General features: G+C 42.0%; 1 protein-coding gene across 5 annotated transcripts in view; it reads left to right on the plus strand.

Moving 5' to 3' along the window:
* The window catches only part of bckdhb (branched chain keto acid dehydrogenase E1 subunit beta), a 358,392-nt gene that overhangs the window by 192,994 nt on the left and 147,859 nt on the right, over positions 1 to 17,539 (plus strand). Inside the window, exon 10 of one of the 5 annotated variants that reach the window (XM_041188864.1) lies at positions 2,180 to 2,288. The exons of the other annotated variants lie outside the window; for them this stretch is intronic. Coding sequence (XP_041044798.1) covers positions 2,180 to 2,191 — 12 coding nt within the window. The 3' untranslated portion in view covers positions 2,192 to 2,288. Of the gene's footprint in view, positions 1 to 2,179; positions 2,289 to 17,539 lie in introns of those variants that run through there. 5 annotated transcript variants of the gene reach the window in all.

The raw sequence follows: 17,539 nt of genomic DNA on the forward strand, positions 1-17,539 counted from the left end.
GCAGTGTCTATTTTGGCATGACCCATGTGGTCCATGGACATAGTTTTACCCAGATTGACAACTAAAGTATGAAGAACTTTTCAGTTTCCATATTATTTTGTAGGTTTTGTAATATGTTTGTGCCCTTATTTAAATTATTGCTACTGTTGACTGCGTGTTGGCCAGGGCGTCAAATAATTAATTTATAAAATACGTGGGGCAGTTGTGGAACATTAAACACTGAAATTATTCAAACCCCATTCATATCTGCCATTTTGAAACTCATATTTCTCATAGTGGTTGCTTGGGTGAAGCAAAGTGATAAACAGGTCAAAAAGGATTGCTTTCCAAATTGCCACTTAAACATGTTTCAATGGATGATGTTTCCATCAAAGGTTAGCATCAACTGCAGCTGTGGAAATAACCTTGAACTGAATTGTACCATCCTTAAGGTCAAAGAAGATAGCATTCGCCAATACACGTGTATGTGGATTTACAATTGAATTACCAATTGTACTTGTTGCAAACTTAGTTTTATATTCAGTATTGAAATTACTTTAAAAAGTCTTTTGTTTCTAAAAATTTAAAATGACCTGGTATTTCATAAATACAAAGTTAATGTAGGTGAAAGACCAGCTTTCACTAATACCCAACAGGGTTTATCGCACCTGGTGTATTGTCATTAAACTGGTGTCAGTCACCTTCTGATGTCTTAGAGGAGAGCTTGTTATGAGTATGTAGGATTTGTCAATGACCAGTTGTAAAGTAATCACTTTAATTGGTTATGTGGAACTATAATTTGTATTTTTACCTTTCTGTTTACCTGTTGATGTTAAAAATGGACTAGTAAAATTGAAGCCCTCAGGAAGGTAGATATCAGAAACATCATTTGAAAATATTTAACCTTGGAAAGATCTATGATATACTTCTATTAAATGACAGTACAAGTGTTAAAGGAAAATATGTCGCATCTAGAGTTCATATTACTTGTGCTCACTTGTGCCCTCTTGTGCTCTGGACTCGTATTCCAGTGACCCAGGGTAATGCTTTGGGGAACCAGGTTCAAAACCCACTATGGCAGATGGTGAAATTTGAATTCAGTAAAAATCTGGAATTAAAAGTCTGATGATGACCACAAAACCATTGTCGATTGTTGTAAAAACCCATCTGGCTCACTGATGTCCTTTCGGCCTTGTCTGGCCTACATGTGACTCCAGACCCACAGCAATGTGGTTGACTCTTAACTGCCCTCTGAACAAGAGCAATTAAGTTTGGGCAATAAATGCTGGCCTAGCCAGTAGCGCCCACATCCAATGAATGAATATAAAAAAAAAGAGGGTTTTTTTTGCATGTGGTGGCCCTGCAAGTTTGGAAAGTGTTGCTCAAGTTGGTTACTTGTCATTGCAATTTTATTATTTCCACGTGTAATACAATTAAATTTAGAGGTCTAATTGGAATATATGCCAAGCTACCCTTCTGCTGCTTATCACAAACTCTTGTGAATATGGAAAAAACATGCCAGTCTGTTGAGAAAAATAAATTATTCTACAAAATGAAAGTGTATAAGTCACCCACATTTTAAAACTTCTTCATTTGTTGGAAATCCTAGCTAATTAAAATTCTCCAGAAAAAACAAGGGTTTCTAGCTTCCTGGATTTGTAACAGCTCACTTGAAATCCAATTATTATACCCTAATATATCAGGTCAGTAAGTTTTACTATGTGCCTGGACTTGGAAATCACCCTGTGCTTGTGATCATTTTTAATTTTCAAAAGTGTAAAATGTACTATTGCAAAGCCATATTTTGAATTATGTTTTGCATCTGTCTACTCTCATTTTCATTTTAAAAAACATGAAGAATGCTATTGCTTTTCAAATTCTAAAGATATTTTAGTTTCCAAAATCATCATATCTTTTGTATCTGACAAAGATGCACATTCAGGGCCTAAAGCTTTCATAATTTACTTTTGGATTCTGAATGTTGAAGCTTGGGGGTATGAAATTAACTGCAAGTGGAAGAGTTGGATGTGATGTTTATTTTGTGAATGTGCTTGGCTTGCACCTTTTTGCTAAGTCCAAAACAAGACAGAGGAGGATTGTGGCAGAGTAGGAGGTGGAGCTGTGGCTTGAATTTTTGTTTGCTTTGGTATGGATGAAAATTAATTCAGGTCATTAATAATTTAATGTTTCCACTTTGTAGGCGCAGAAATAAGTAGAAGAAATGGACTTTACAAATTTACCATCTCAATGTTTTTACCTTTTGATGTGTCTTGAGGAAGTGAGAGACCTGCCAGGGAACTATGTAAATATTGGAACTTTGTTCTGAAAATTGGCTTTTCTGCTGCTCCCTCCTCTTGATAAGCGTTCAAATTCAGCCCAAACTGATGGGATAAACATTCTCATTTTGGTGATTGTAATGGCTTTATGTTAAATGAATTTTGGTAGACTAAATCCATTTGCTAGTGGTAGTGAGTCCCCAACACAGAGCTACTTATAATTAAGCCATACACCGATGGTCATATTTGTGGATAATGTGCAAAATGAAAACTTTAGATTAGAACATACTCTGGAGATCCCTGCATCCAGTTTTCCCCTTCCTTGAAAATTGATTCCCCATCTACATAGCCAATCTTTATGCATAAGGCCATTTCATTCTGGAGCCATCCGCTCTGATTGGCTCTCCAGCTTCGAGAGCTTGCCCACCAACCTTAATTAGATAACCTGTCTCCATTGCCAAGTAAGAGGACACCCCTGTGAAAATCCCAACAAGTTACTGTTTCCCTCCAGGGGTAGGTTCGGGACCCAGAAACAGTCTTGAGTTCTGTTCCCGTCCCCAAGAGGGAAAATCTAGCCCATGGTCTCTCCAGTTCATTGAGCAAGCAGAGAAAAATAGGCCAATATTTCAAATGTGATCTTTGATCAGAATTTAGAGTACTGATCAGCTGGAAACTTTAATCTATATTTTTCTGCTCTTATAGCTGGCCGCCTGCTATGCACTTGCAACATTTTCAGCCTTAACTTGGGGGAAAAATTGTGAAGAATGTGTTGTACGTTAGCTGGTCCTCTTCAGGAAAGAAAGAGTTCCTTAGATTCTATTTTCTACTCAAATATATGAAATAAAGCAGATGGAACACAACTTTTAGGCTAAGAATTTTGTTTTCCTGCTCTTTTAGTGTGTCATTGTAACTGCAGCAGGATATTAGGAAGGCAGTTGTTTAATAGTGTCAAGTTTTCTTAAGGAGGGGCAGTCATTCCAAAAAGTTGTGGTTTGTTGTTTGGATGGTAGAAGCATGGGGGATGTAGTGGACGAGGAAGTGCTTTTTCTTGTGACGGGGAGGCATTCCTTCAATTTTGCCTTCAAGTATGCTTAAGGATTTAAAGAGCTTTCATGCAAACATTTGAAAACAAAATTGCAAGGGAGGTATGGTGGTACAACATGCTGGAGCTCCATAATACATATATAAAAACAAAAAATTGCGGATGCTGGAGCTCCAGCTTGCACTACAGAGCAGAGCCCACAATTAGAATCATAAAATGGTTACAGCACATGAGGAGGTCATTTGGCCTGTCATGTCCATGCAGGCTTTCTGCACGAGCAACTCACCTGGTCTCACGCCTCAGCCTTTTCTCCATAGCTTGCAAATGTCTTCTCTTCAGATAATTATTCAATTCTCTTTTGAAGGTTTTCATTGAATCTACCTCCACCACGTTCTCAAGCAGTGCATTTTAGATATTAACTATTCATTCGTGGAAAAGTTATTCCTCATGTCGTTGTTGCCTCTTTTGCCATTCATCTTAAATCAGTGTCCTCTGTTTCTGGATCGTTCTGCCAATGGAAACAATTTCTCCTGATCTATTCTGCCCAGGCACCTCATGATTTTGAACACCTCTATCAAATCCCTTTTTCATCTCTTCACCGAGGAGAAAGTCTCAGCTTCTCCAACCTATCTACATAGTTGAAGTTCCTCATCACTGGAACCATTCTCGTGATTCTTTTTTGCACCCTTTCAAAAGTCTTTACAGTTTTCTTAAAGCATGTTGCCTAGAACTGGACACACTGCTCCAGTTTATATTAAATCAGTGTTTGATATTCTCACCATCCCTGTCCCTACCATGCCACTGACTGGAGACAAGGCACTTTCACGCTGAGACTTGGGCTGTACCCAAAAGGAGCCAGTAAGGTGTCAGTATTAAATACTGTCTAGATGGAAAACCTTTTAGGCTCAATTGCATCTATGCCAAAATTAAACTGACCACCACAGATATACATGATTTGCAATTACCCACTCTGCACCAGATTTGCAAACCACTCTTGATCTTTACAATTCAGCACGCAATAAACTCGGTCTGTCCTTGCCTCGAATGTTGCCAAAGCAAAGCTCTTATATTAATCCACACCTGGTAAATATGTGGTGGCATAGTGGTATTGTCACTGGGCTAGTACTCCAGAGGCTCAGGGTAATGCCCTGGGGTCCCAGGTTGAAATTTTACCACAACGGATGGTGAAATTGAATTCAATAAAAAGAAAACCTGGAATCAAAAGCCTGATGATGACCACAACACCATTGCTGATTGTAGTAAAAACCATCTGGTTCACCAATGTCCTTTAGAGAAGGAAATCTGCTGTTGTTGCCTGGTCTGGCCTACACGTGACTCCAGACCCACAACAATGAACAAGGGCAATTAGGGATGGGCAATAAATGTTGGCCGAGCTAGTGATGCTCACATTCCATGAGCAAATTAAAAAAAAGGTCCTGTTTCCTCAATTCTCAAGTGTTCAATGTTCCCGGGAGGGCACTCTGAAGCTCTCCTTGAAGCGCAGCAGCTTTGTCATTAATGACTGGGAGGAGCTTGCTACCAGTCATTCGGAATGGTGAAAACTTGTCCATCAGGCTGCATGACTCTGAGTCCAAAAGCTTTAATGATGAGGCAGAGAAAAAAAGAAAAGGAAGCAAGTCATGCACTTTGGATTCCACCACCTCGTGGGACGTATTGCCTCATGTGCCCCAAGATACACTGGTCGAGAATCGGCCTGTTCAGTCACATGAAGATCCATGGCAGAAACTTACGACCCTGAGTAGATGTCACCCTTGAATTGAGGGACAGCCAGTGATGACCAAAAAGGTAATCTTCCATATATATGATTCCAAGTTACTGCTAAAATAAATGGTTGAAAATATTTGCAACAGGCTATGATGGATCTATTGATGATATTGAACACGGAGACCAGAAAATGATGTGTGTCTTTTTCTTCTCATGAAATACATACATCTTTTAGTTTTAAAAGGCAATTGCTTTTTAAAACATTGCCGTAAGTTAAAACTTTGCAAAACCATGTTTACTATTAAAACCACAGTGTCTGGAAGTTTAGCAGAAAGAGTAAGAGGAACTTCTTCATATAAGAGCAGAAGAAGTTATTACAGGAGCCCATCCAACCTGTACTGTCATTCAATAAGACCATGGCTAACCTTCTACATCAGCTGTGCTTTTCTGCTCTATCCCCATATTTCTTTGTTACCTTAGTGCCCAAAAACCTATAACGATCACAGTCTTGAAAACGCTCAATGACTGAGCATCCCATAGCTCACTAGGGTAAAGAATTCCAAAGATTCATAACCTCTTAGTGAAGAAACTTCCCCTCATTTCAGTCCTAACTGAGCCACTCCTTATGCTGAGACAATAACCCCTGATTCTCAACCCTGCATCCCGGAGAAACAGCCTCCCTGTCAAGCCCTCTTGGAATCTTGTACATTTCAATATCACCTCTCATTCTTCTAAACTCCAGAGAGTGTAGGACCATTTTATTCAATCTTTCCTCACAGGACAACTGTCTCATCTCAGGAATCAATCTAGTAAACCTTTTTTGGATCCTCTTTAAGATAAATATATCCTTCCATTGGTAAGAAGACCTAAATTGTCCACAGTATTCTATGTATGGCCTCACCAAATCCTGCCCTAATTACAGCAAAACTTCTTTACCCTTATACTCCAACCCCATTGCAGTGAAGGCTAACATACCATTTGCCTTCCTAATTGCTTGCTGTACTTGCATGTTAGCCTTCTGTAATTCATGTACAAGAACCCCCAACTCCCTCTGAATGTGAACATTTACTAGCCTCTAATTTTTGAAAAAGGTTCTATGTTTTTCCGGTTTTCCTACCAAAGTGTAAAACGCTTCACTTTTCCCCATGTTATACTCCATTAGCTACCTCCTTGTCTAATCACTTAACCAGTCTATATCCCTTTGCAGACTCCTTACATCTTCACGACAGCCTACTTTCCCCACCACCTTTGTATCATCAGCAAACTTGGGGTATGCTACACAGAATTAAGAGGCTATCGCTTCCATGTTAGTGGCTGAGGCAGAAACTGTGCCAACATTCAAGATTAGATTGTGTCATTAGATATAGGAATAGGAGATTAAAGGATTAGAGATAGAGCAGGCAAACATTGATTAGATCTATTTGCTCACAAAAGGACCTATATGAGTATTTGCACAATACTGGTAAAAGATAATGTGATAAAGAAGATGAAAATTCAAATTAACTTAAACAAGAAAGAGCTTTATTTAATTCTTCAACAATCTCATAATAATAGCAGTAAGTAAGGAGAAAGAGCCCGAGAAAGAACAACGTAAGATTTTCCAAAATTGACCTCGCAATTTGCGATTAAAATGTTAGATTTGTGCAACAGAAATGTTTATGGCATTCAGGACACCATTCAAAAAATATAAAATGAACTGAAACTTAACCATATCGAATTGGAATCATCTGTGTGGAAATGCTTTAAAAGAACTTTGAGCACTCAGAAAAGGAAATAAACACAAAGTCAAGATTTCACTTTCACTTTGAACCGAACCTGATGACACTTGTTAGCTCTAGGACACCAGCCTTGACAACCCATGGTTTTGCTTGTCTTGTAGCTTGCCAGCCCTTTGTGACATATAAATTTTTCAGGTTTATTAGCTGCACTCTGAATCACACCTTAGCAGGACGGGAACTCACCTTAGCAGGACTAGGACTAATGTCCTTGCAGAGAGATTTACTAGCGCTGTTAGGGAGGGTTTAAACTAGATTGGCAGGAGGATGAGAACCTGACAGGTTCCCTTGGGTTGGAGGAAAGCAAAACTGGCAACAGGAAGCAGAAAAGTAGTAAGAGAAATTAGAAAGTAGACAAAGCAAAGGCTGGCATCAAGTAGAATTAGAATGTGGAATAGTGTTAAAAAGACAAAGTTAAGGGCACTCTATCTGAATGCATGCAGCATTCACAAGAAGGTACATGACTTGAAGGCACAAATAGGGGTAAATGGATATGATTTAGTTGTCAATTCAGAGACATGGTTACAGGATGACCAAGACTGGGAACTGAATATTCAAGGATATTCTTCTGTTGGGATGGATAGGCGAAAAGAAGGTGGGTTTGCGCTGTTAATAAGGGACGAGATCAGTATATTAGTGAGAGAGGATCTTAGATTGAAGGATCAAGAATTAGAAGCAGTTTGTGTGATGCTAGGACATAGTAAGGGGCCACAAGCGTTGGTGGGAGTTTATTGGCCACCAAGCTGTGGTGGTAATGTTGGGTATGATATAAATCAGGAAATTAGAGCTGCTTTATATCACAGAATCAGAATCACAGAAGCACACAGTGCAGAAGAGGCCCTTCGGCCCATCAAGTCTGCACCGACAAGTGAGAAACAGCTGACCTACCTACCTAACCCCATTTACCAGCACTTAGCCCATAGCCTTGAATGTTATGACATGCTAAGTGCTCATCCAGGTACTTTTTAAAGGATGTGAGGCAACCCACCTCCACCTCCCTCCCAGGCAGCGCATTCCAGACCGTCACCACCCTCTGGGTAAAAACGTTTTTCCTCTCATCCCCCCTAAACCTCCTGCCCCTCACCTTGAACTTATGCCCCCATGTGACTGACCCTTCAACTAAGGGGAACAGCTGCTCCCTATCCACCCTCTCCATGCCCCTCATAATCTTGTACACCTCGATCAGGTCGCCCTTCAGTCTTCTCTGCTCCAACAACAACAATCCAAGTCCATCCAACCTCTCTTCATACCTTAAATGTTTCATCCCAGGCAATATCCTGGTGAATCTCCTCTGCACCCCCTCCAGTGCAATCACATCCTTCCTTTAATATGGCGACCAGAACTGCACACAGTACTCCAGCTGTGGCCTCACCAAGGTTCTATGCAACTCCAACATGACCTCCCTACTTTTGTAATCTATGCCTCGATTGATAAAGGCAAGTGTCCCATTTGCCTTTTTCACCACCCCACTAACATGCCCCTCCGCCTTTAGAGATCTATGGACACACATGCCAAGGTCCCTTTGTTCCTCAGAACTTCCTAGTGTTATGCCATTCATTGAATACTACCTTGTCAAATTATTCCTACCAAAGTGTATCACCTCTCACTTTTCAGGGTTAAATTCCATCTGCCACTTATCTGCCCATTTGACCAACCTGTCTTATATCATACTGTAGCCCAAGACACTCAACCTCACTGTTAACCACCTGACCAATCTTTGTGTCATTTGCAAACTTACTAATCCTACTAATCTTACTAATCATAGATAGTCATCGATGTCATTTATATAAATGACGAATAATAGGGCACCCAGCACAGATCCCTGTGGTACCCCCACTGGACACCGGTTCCAGTCACAAAAACATCCTTCTGTCATCACCCTCTGTCTCCTACAACTAAGCCAATTTTAAATCCACCTCATCAAAATACCCTGTATCCCATGTGCATTTGCCTTCTTTATATGTCTCCCATGTGGGACCTTGTCAAAGGCTTTGCTGAAATCCATATAAACTACATCAACTGTACTAACTCATCTACACACCTGGTTACCTCTTCAAAAAATTCAGTCAAATTTGTTAGGCATGTCCTCCTTCTAACAAAGCCATGCTGACTATCCCTGATCAAACCTTGACTGTCCAAGTGAAGATAGATTCTCTCCTTCAGAATTTTCTCCAGTAGTTTCCCTACCACTGACGTGAGACCCACTGGTCTGTAGTTCCCTGGCTTATCTCTACAACCCTTCTTAAATAGCGGAACAACATTAGCTGTTCTCCAGTCCTCTGGCACATCCCCTGTGGCCAGAGAAGAATTAAAAATTTGGGTTAGAGCTCCTCCGATCTCCTCCCTTGCCTCCCTCAGCAGTCTGGAACATAAATCATCCAGACCTGGAGATTTGTCCACTTTTAAGCCTGCCAACACCTCCAATACCTTGTCATTCTCCATATCAGGAACCTCACAGTCACTCTCCTTGAGTTCCATACCTTCATCCCCTCATTCTCTTGGGTGAAGAAGGATGTGAAGTATTCATTCAACATTCTAACATTGTCCTCTGGCTCCATCCATAGATTGCCCCCTTGGCCCCTAATGGGCCCTACTCTTTCCCTGGTTATCCTCTTCCCATTGATATATTTATAGAATATCTTAGGATTTTCCCTACTTTTACCAGCCAGAGCTTTCTGATACCCCCCTTTGCTCTCCTAATTACTTTCTTAAGCTCCACCCTGCACTTTCTTTACTCCATGCTTCCACTGATTTACTTCCCTTGCACCTGCTAAAAGCCTCTCTTTTCTCTCTCATTGTATCCTGAATATCTCTTGTCATCCATGGTTCTCTGGGCTTGTTACTCCTTTCTATGACCCTAGAGGGAACATGTTGAGCCTGTACCCTCCCCACTTCCTTTTTGAACGCCCCCCACTGTTCTTCTATATATTTTCCCACAAGTAGCTGTTCCCAGTCTACCTTAGCCAGATCCTGCCTTATTTTACTAAAATCCGCTCTCCCCGAATTCAAAACATTTTTTTGCAACTTGTCTATTTCTTTGTCCATAACAAGCTTAAATTGTACCATGTTGTGGTCGCTATCACTAAAATGCTCTCCCACCGCCACCTGTCTGGCTTCATTCCCCAGAATTAGGTCCAGCACTGCACCGTCCCTTGTTGGGCCCTCTACATATTGACCTAAAAAGTTCTCCTGTACACATTTCAAGAAATCCACTCCATCCGAGCCCTTAACACTATGTCGATCCCAATTCATGTTGGGAAAGTTGAAATCACCTAATATAATTACCCTATTATTGTTTTTACACACCTCCATGAATTGTGCAATATTCGCTTTGTTTTTTATTCATTCAGGGGATGTGGGCTTTGCTGGCAGCCAGCATTTATTGACCATTCTGAGTTGCCCTTTAGAAGCTGCCTTCTTGAACTGCTGAAGCCCATGTGGTGCAGGTACACCCACAGTGCTGTTAGGAAGTGAGTTCCAGGATTTTGACCCAGCGACAGTAAAGGATTGCCGATATATGTCCAAGTCAGGATGGTAAGTGACTTGGAGGAGAACTTCCAGGTGTTGGTGTTCCCATAAATCTGCTTGTCCATCTAGATGGTAGTGGTTGTGGTTTGGAAGGTGCTGTCAAAGGACCGTTGGTGAACTGCTGCAGTGCATCTTGTAGATGGCACATACTGCTGCTACTTTGTGTCGGTAGTGGAAGGAGTGAATGTTTGTGGATGTGGTGCCAGTTAAGCGGGCTGCTTTGTTCTGGACGGTGCCAAGCTCCTTAAGTTTTGTGGGAGCTGCACTTATCCAGGCAAGTGGGGAGTATTCCATCACACTCCTGACTTGTGCCTTCTAGATGATGGACAGGCTTTGGGGAGTCAGGAGGTGAGTTACACATCGCAGGCTTCCTAGCCTCTGACTTGTCCTTGTAGCTACAGTATTTATATGGCTAGTCCAATTCAGTTTCTGGTCAATGGTAACCCCCAGGATGTTGATAGTGGGGGATTCAGTGATGGCAATGACTTTGAATGTCAAGGGGCGATGGTTAGATTCTCTCTTGTTGAAATTGGTCATTGCCTGGCACTTGTGTGGTTTGAATGTTACTTGCTACTTGTCAGCCCATACCTGGACATTGTCCAGGCCTTGCTGCATTTGGGCATAGACTGCTTCACTATCTGAGGAGTTGTGAATGGTGCTGATCATTTGCAATCATCAGCGAACATCTGCACTTCTGACCTTATGATGGAGGGAAGGTCATTGATGAAGCAGCTGAAGGTGTTTGGGCCTAGACACTACCCTGAGGAACTCCTGCAGTGATGACTAACCTCCAACAACCACAACCATCTTTCCTTTGTGCTAGGTATGACTCCAACCAGCGGAGAGTTTCCCCCAAGATTCTCATTGACTTCAGTTTTGCTAGGGCTCCTGGATGCCACTCGGTCACATGCGGCCCTGATATCAAGGGCAGTCGCTCTCTCCACACCTCTGGAGTTCGGCTCTTTTGCCCACGTTTGAACCGAGACTTTAATAAGATTAGGAGCTGAGTGGTCCTAGCGGAACCCAAACTGGGCATCAGTGAGCAAGTTATTGCTAAGCAAGTGCTGCTTAATAGCACTGTTGATGACCCCTTCCTTTACTTTGATGATCGAGAGTAGGCTGATGGGGCGATAATTGGCTGGGTTGGATTTGTCCTGCTTTTTGTGTACAGGACATACCTGAGCAATTTTCCACATAGCCAGGTAGATGCTAATGTTGGAGCTGTACTGGAACAGCTTGGCTAAGGGCGCGGCAAGTTCTGGTGCATCAGTCTTCAGTACTATTGCTGGAATGTTGTTAGGGCCCATTGCCTTTGCACCATGCAGTGCCTTCAGCCGTTTCTTGGAGTGAACTAAATTGGCTGAAGACTGGCACCTGTGATTCTGGAACCTCCGGCGGTGGCTGAGGTGGATCATCCACTTGGCATTTCTGGCTGAAGGTTGTAGGAAATGAGTCAGCCTTAGCCTTATCTTTTGCACTGATGTGCTGGACTCCCCCATTATTGAGGATGGGGATATTTGTGGATCCTTCTCCAGTGAGTTGTTCAATTGTCCACCACCATTCCTGACTGGATGTGATAGGACTGCAGAACCAAGATCTGATTGGTAGGTTGTGGGATGGCTTAGCTCTGTCTACCACTTGCTGCTTATGCTGATTGGCACGAAAGTAGTCCTGTGTTATAGCTTCACCAGGTTGACACCTCATTCTTGGTATGCCTAGTGCTGCTCCTGGCATGTCCTCCTGTACTCTTCATTGAACCCAGGGTTGATCCCCTATGTTGATGGTAATGGTAGAGTAGGGGATATTCCAGGCCATGAGGTTACAGATTGTGTTCAAATACAATTCTGCTGCTGCTGATGGCCCACAGTGCCTCATGGATCCCCATTCTTGAGTTGCTAGATCTGTTTGAAATCTATCCCATTTCTCATGGTGGTAGTGCCACACAACATGATGGAGGGTGTCTTCAGTGTGAAGATGGAACTACGTCTCCACAACGACTGTGCGGCAGTCACTCCCACCAATTACTGTCATGGACAGATGCATCTGCGGCAGGCAGGTTGGTTCACTCACCACTTGCTGCAGACTAGCAACTATGCCCTTTAGGACTCAACCAGCTTGGTCTGCCGTGGTGGTGCCAAGCCGCTCTTGGTGATGGACTTTGAAGTCCCCCAGTCAGAATACATTCTGCGCCCATGCCACCCCCAATGCTTCCTCTAAGTGGTGTTCAACATGGAGGAGCACTGATTCATCAACTGAGGGAGGACGGTACGTGGTAATCAGCAGGAGATTTCCTTGCCCATGTTTGACCTGATGCCATGGGACTTCATGGAGCCCAGAGTCGATGTTGAGGACTCCCAGGGCAACTCCCTCCCAACTGTATATCAGTGTGCCGCCACCTCTGTCCTGCCGGCGGTACAGGACATAGCCAGAGATGGTGATGGTCGTGCCTGGGACATTATCTGTAAGATATGATTCCATGAGGATGACTATGTCAGGCTGTTGTCTGATTCATCACTAACCCCCACATGTTAGTAAGGAAGACTTTTGCAGGGTTGACAGGGTTGATATCGGGTTGTCCATCCAGTTTCATTGCTTTTTTGAGAGTTTGTTGCGGTTTTATACAACTAACATTTCAGAGGGCATATAAGAGTCAGCCACATTGATGTGGGCCTGGAGTCACGTGTAGACCAGGCCAGGTAAGGATGGCAGATTCCTTCCCTAAAGGGCATTCGCGAACCATATGGGCTCTTAAAACAATCGGCTGTGGTTTCATGGTCATCATTAGACTTTAAATTCCAGATTTTTATTAAATTCAAAGTCACCCATTTGCTGTGGAGGGATTCAAATCCTGGGTCTCTGGATTACAAGTCCAGTGACAATACCACTATGCCATCGCCTCTCCCAACATGAGTAATACAGTAACAATGTGTGACTTCAATTTACATATAAACTGGCTAAACCTAATTAGTACTAAAGCTACGGTGGATGAATTCCTGGAGTGTGTACGAGTTGGGTTTCTGGAGCAGTACATTGAAGAACCAAATAGGGATCGTTTTAGGTTTAGTATTACGTAATGAGAAAGGGCTAATTAATTACCTTGCTGTAAAGGAGCCTTTAGGATATAGTCACCATAATATGAGAAAAATTTACATTAAAAATGAAATGATATGGTTCGTTCTGAAACTAAGGTCTTAAAACTTGACAAAGACAGCTATGAAGGTATGAGGGACAAGTTGGCTGTGGTGAATTGCGAAAATTAAGATTTAACGGCAATGGCTAGTAATTAAAGAAGCATTACATGGTCTGCAACAAATGTACGTTCCTCAAAAACATAAAAACCCAACAGGAAAGGTGAATTGTGGCTAACAAAGGAAGTTAAAGATTGCATTAGATCAAAGGAAGTGGCTTATAAGATTGCCAAAAAAGTAGCAAGACTAAGGATTGGGAGCAATTTAGAATCCAGCAAAGAAGGAGCACAAAACTGATAAAGAAAGGGAAAAGAGAATATGAATGCAAGCTAGCAAGAAACATAAAGGCTGATTGTAAAAGCTTCTTTAGGTATGTGAAAAGGAAAAGACTAGCAAGGACAAATGTATCCATTACAGGCAGAGACAGAAGAAAAATAGAAAGCAGAGTATTTCTTAAATGGTGAGAGGTTGGATAGTGTTAATGTCCAAAGGTACCTGCTTGTCCTTGGGTCATGCTTGCGACCTCCCTGTTGCTTGCTATTTCAACACTCCACCCTGCTCTCATGCCCACAGGTCATTTTTCCAGTGAAGCTCAATGCAAACTGGAGGAACAGCACCTCATCTTCCGACTAGGCATTTTATAGCCTTCTGGACTGAATATTGAGTTCAACAATTTTAGATCATAAACTCTCTCCTCCATCCCCACCCCCTTTCCGATCCCTCCCTTTTTTTTCCAATAATTTATATAGATTTTTCTTTTCCCATCTATTTCCATTATTTTTAAATGTATTTCCACCCATTGTTTTATCTCTACCTTTTAGCCTATTTTGATCCCTTCCCTTCACCCCACCCCACCCCCACTAGGGCTATCTGTACCTTGCTTGTCCTGCTTTCTACCCTTAGTTAGCACATTCCTTAGATAATATCACCACCTTCAACACCTCTTTGTCCTTTTGTCTATGACATCTTTTGGCTATCTCCACCTATCACTGGCCCTCTATCCAGCTCAACCCCCCCAAACCAGCTTATATTTCACCTCATTTCTATTTTTACTTAGTTCTGTTGAAGAGTCTTACAGACTCAAAACGTTAACTGTGTTCCTCTCCGCAGATGCTGCCAGACCTGCTGAGTTTTTCCAGGTATTTTTATTTTTCTTTTGGATTTCCAGCATCCGCAGTTTTTTGCTTTTGTCTTATGAGTTTTGAAGATTGAGAGATGACCTTATGAAACTTGCAAAAATCTCATGGGGCTTAACAGGATAAGATTTTTCCTCTGGCTGGTGAGCCGAGAACCAGGGGACACAGTCGCAGAATAAGGGCAAGGCCATTTAAGACTGAGATAAGGAGGAATTTCTTCACTCGGAGGGTGGTGAATCTTTGGAATTCTCTATCACAGAGGGCTGTGGAAGCTCAATCACTGAGCATGCTCAAGACAGAATTTGATAAACCTCTGGATACTAATGACATAAGGACTTTTGCCCTTGGAAGAAAGAGAAACTGATTTGGAAAGATACATTCAAAATTTAATTGAGAAAAAAAACAAAACTCCATGCAGCTATCCCTCGTTTAGCACTCCTAAAGCTTATGACGATAGTGGGGAAAAATGGCGTAGAGGCAGATGATCAACTATGATCTGTTTGAATGGCGGAGCCGGCTCGTTGGGCTGAATAGCCTACTGCTGCTCCCCTGTATATTCGTAGAGTTGAAATAAACAATCTGATAGGAAAACATCCTTTAATTAACTATCTTAATTGTATTAAAGTGAGAGGGACGGCCAGGAGAGGTGACGTGGGAGCAGTGGCGAGCAGGAGGGTTAGGAGAGAGAAGTGGTGAACGGGAAGTTTGGGTGAGAGAAGCAGTGAGTAGGAGGATCGGGAAAGGCAGTGGACGGGAAGTGGTGAGCGGGAAGGTTGGGGGAGGGAGGTAGCTAGTGGGAAGGTCAGGAGAAGGAAGTGACCAGGAGCGTTGTGAGAGGAACCGAGCGGGAATTGAGAGTGGGAGGGTCAGGGGAAGAAAGTGGTAAGCTGGAAGTCTGGGCGATGTCGGCGGTGAGCATGAAATAAGTGGAAAGACTTCGTAAATTATTAAGTGTTAGTCAGAAGATTTTTGGGCCAGTTAGGTTCAAGGCAGCCGAGAGGCTTTTAGTGTAAAAATTACATTATCAGGAAAGTAACCCACCCTTATTATTATTTGTTTTCCTATGGGAAGGTGGTTTTCGTTTGTCACGTTTTCATTTAGCACACCATTTTTAGGAACATTTTAGGAGTGCTAAACAAGAGATAGCTGTATGGATAAAAGCAAAATACTGCAGATGCTGGAAATCTGAAGCAAAAACAAAAATAGCTGGAAAAACTCAACAGGTCTGACAGCATCTGCAGAGAGGAACACATTTGACGTTTCAAGTTCGTATGACTTCATCAGAAGTATGGAGTTTTGTGTTTTTTTTTAATTAAACTTTGATTGTATGTTAGCCTTTTCGAAATCAGTTTCTCTTTCTTCGAAGGACAAAAGGTAATTTACTATTCTGTCTCTTAAGACTACATTTGTTCTGTTTTCCTTGTGAATTTTTTGCAGGGAGTTCAAGTGCGCAGATTAAAACACCACCTGCAGCCAGCATTGACATTAAGCACTGTCAAATTTAAAATATCAGTCACACATGACTGATGCCACATCTACTCTACCAAAATAATATATTTTGTGACCTCAGATTTGACACCTTTTCTAATCCTTATCAACATTAGTAATTTGAATAGATCAAATTCATAATTCTCCTTATTCATTCTGAAAGCATTGTGCTCAGCACAAAGTCTTCTTTTTCTAATGTGAACAAGCCCATTTTGCTTTTAAAATCTAAGGTTATTTCACCCGTTGTGGGCTATAGTTGTTAACATCTGGATCACTGCAATAAAATTCACCTAAATAATATTCTATAAATTACATAATAATTGACTATAACATTAACTTTATTTTTTATGATTGAGGGCTGCAAAATCATTTACACATGATTTTACATGATTTACAGAAACGTGCTCTAGAGTAAAGGGGAAGGTAAAATACATCCTGATCTAGTTTTACATGATTCCTTCCTTTTTTTAAGGGCTGCTGGTTTACTGTGACTAAATGGGTCAAATTCTGTTCTCATTATCTGAAATTGCTGGATTTTTGCCAGTGTTTAGGGGTTGCATTCCAAGACTCCTTTCATTTTTTTTCCGTGGAAATCACAAATCTATGTCTTTGTTTACACTGTAGCATTTAATTTGCTTTACATTACATTTGGCTCTTGCACTGTAGAAAAGTGAAAGGCATAATTTTACATTTGCTGCTACACAGAATAACAGATGAGAAAATTTGGCTCAGAGATTCAAATTAATCAAAAATAACTGTAGCCCATTAGCCTCAATAGTAAACCTCCATCCCCTTATGACGGACGGGAGGAACTCGAGGAGGTTTGAGCACTTAAAAATACAACTCCAACCTGATATGAATGCGCCTGCTGTCATTTTTACAGTGGCAGATAGCATATCATGCATGTATCATACCTTGGAAAGGAGGGCACTTCATTATGAGTGCATTTAGGAGCCTGATTTAAATTCTGCTGTTGCCAGCCAGGTTTTTCAAAGTTCAGGAAACCTGATCGTGAGAGGGAAGCAGGAGCTGCAGGCACCACAATGACGGTGCATTTACCACATACCTTGTGTACCAGGAAGAGAAGAAGTGCTGCCCCCTCCTTCCCTCGCCCCCATCAAACCGGCAGGGAAGCCTTCCAACTCCCCGCTGTTGATTGCTGCCTAACTCGAGCTCCTGCCATGAATGGTGACCTCTCTCTCCCCACACTTGCCCACGCAACAAAACCTGACCTATAGTTTGCTCCACAAACATCCACCCCTCCTCCCAATGCCTGATCTATAGCCTGCACTCCCCTCCTGATTGCTAGAGATCTCCCACAAGGGTACCTGGGAGCAAACGTCTGTCTTGCTTTTCCTGCCTTTCAGCTGGCCAGCCTGACAACTTGGCCAGCTGCCAGAAA

This window comes from Carcharodon carcharias, chromosome 5 (genome assembly GCF_017639515.1).
Source record: "Carcharodon carcharias isolate sCarCar2 chromosome 5, sCarCar2.pri, whole genome shotgun sequence".
Lineage (NCBI taxonomy): Eukaryota > Metazoa > Chordata > Chondrichthyes > Lamniformes > Lamnidae > Carcharodon > Carcharodon carcharias.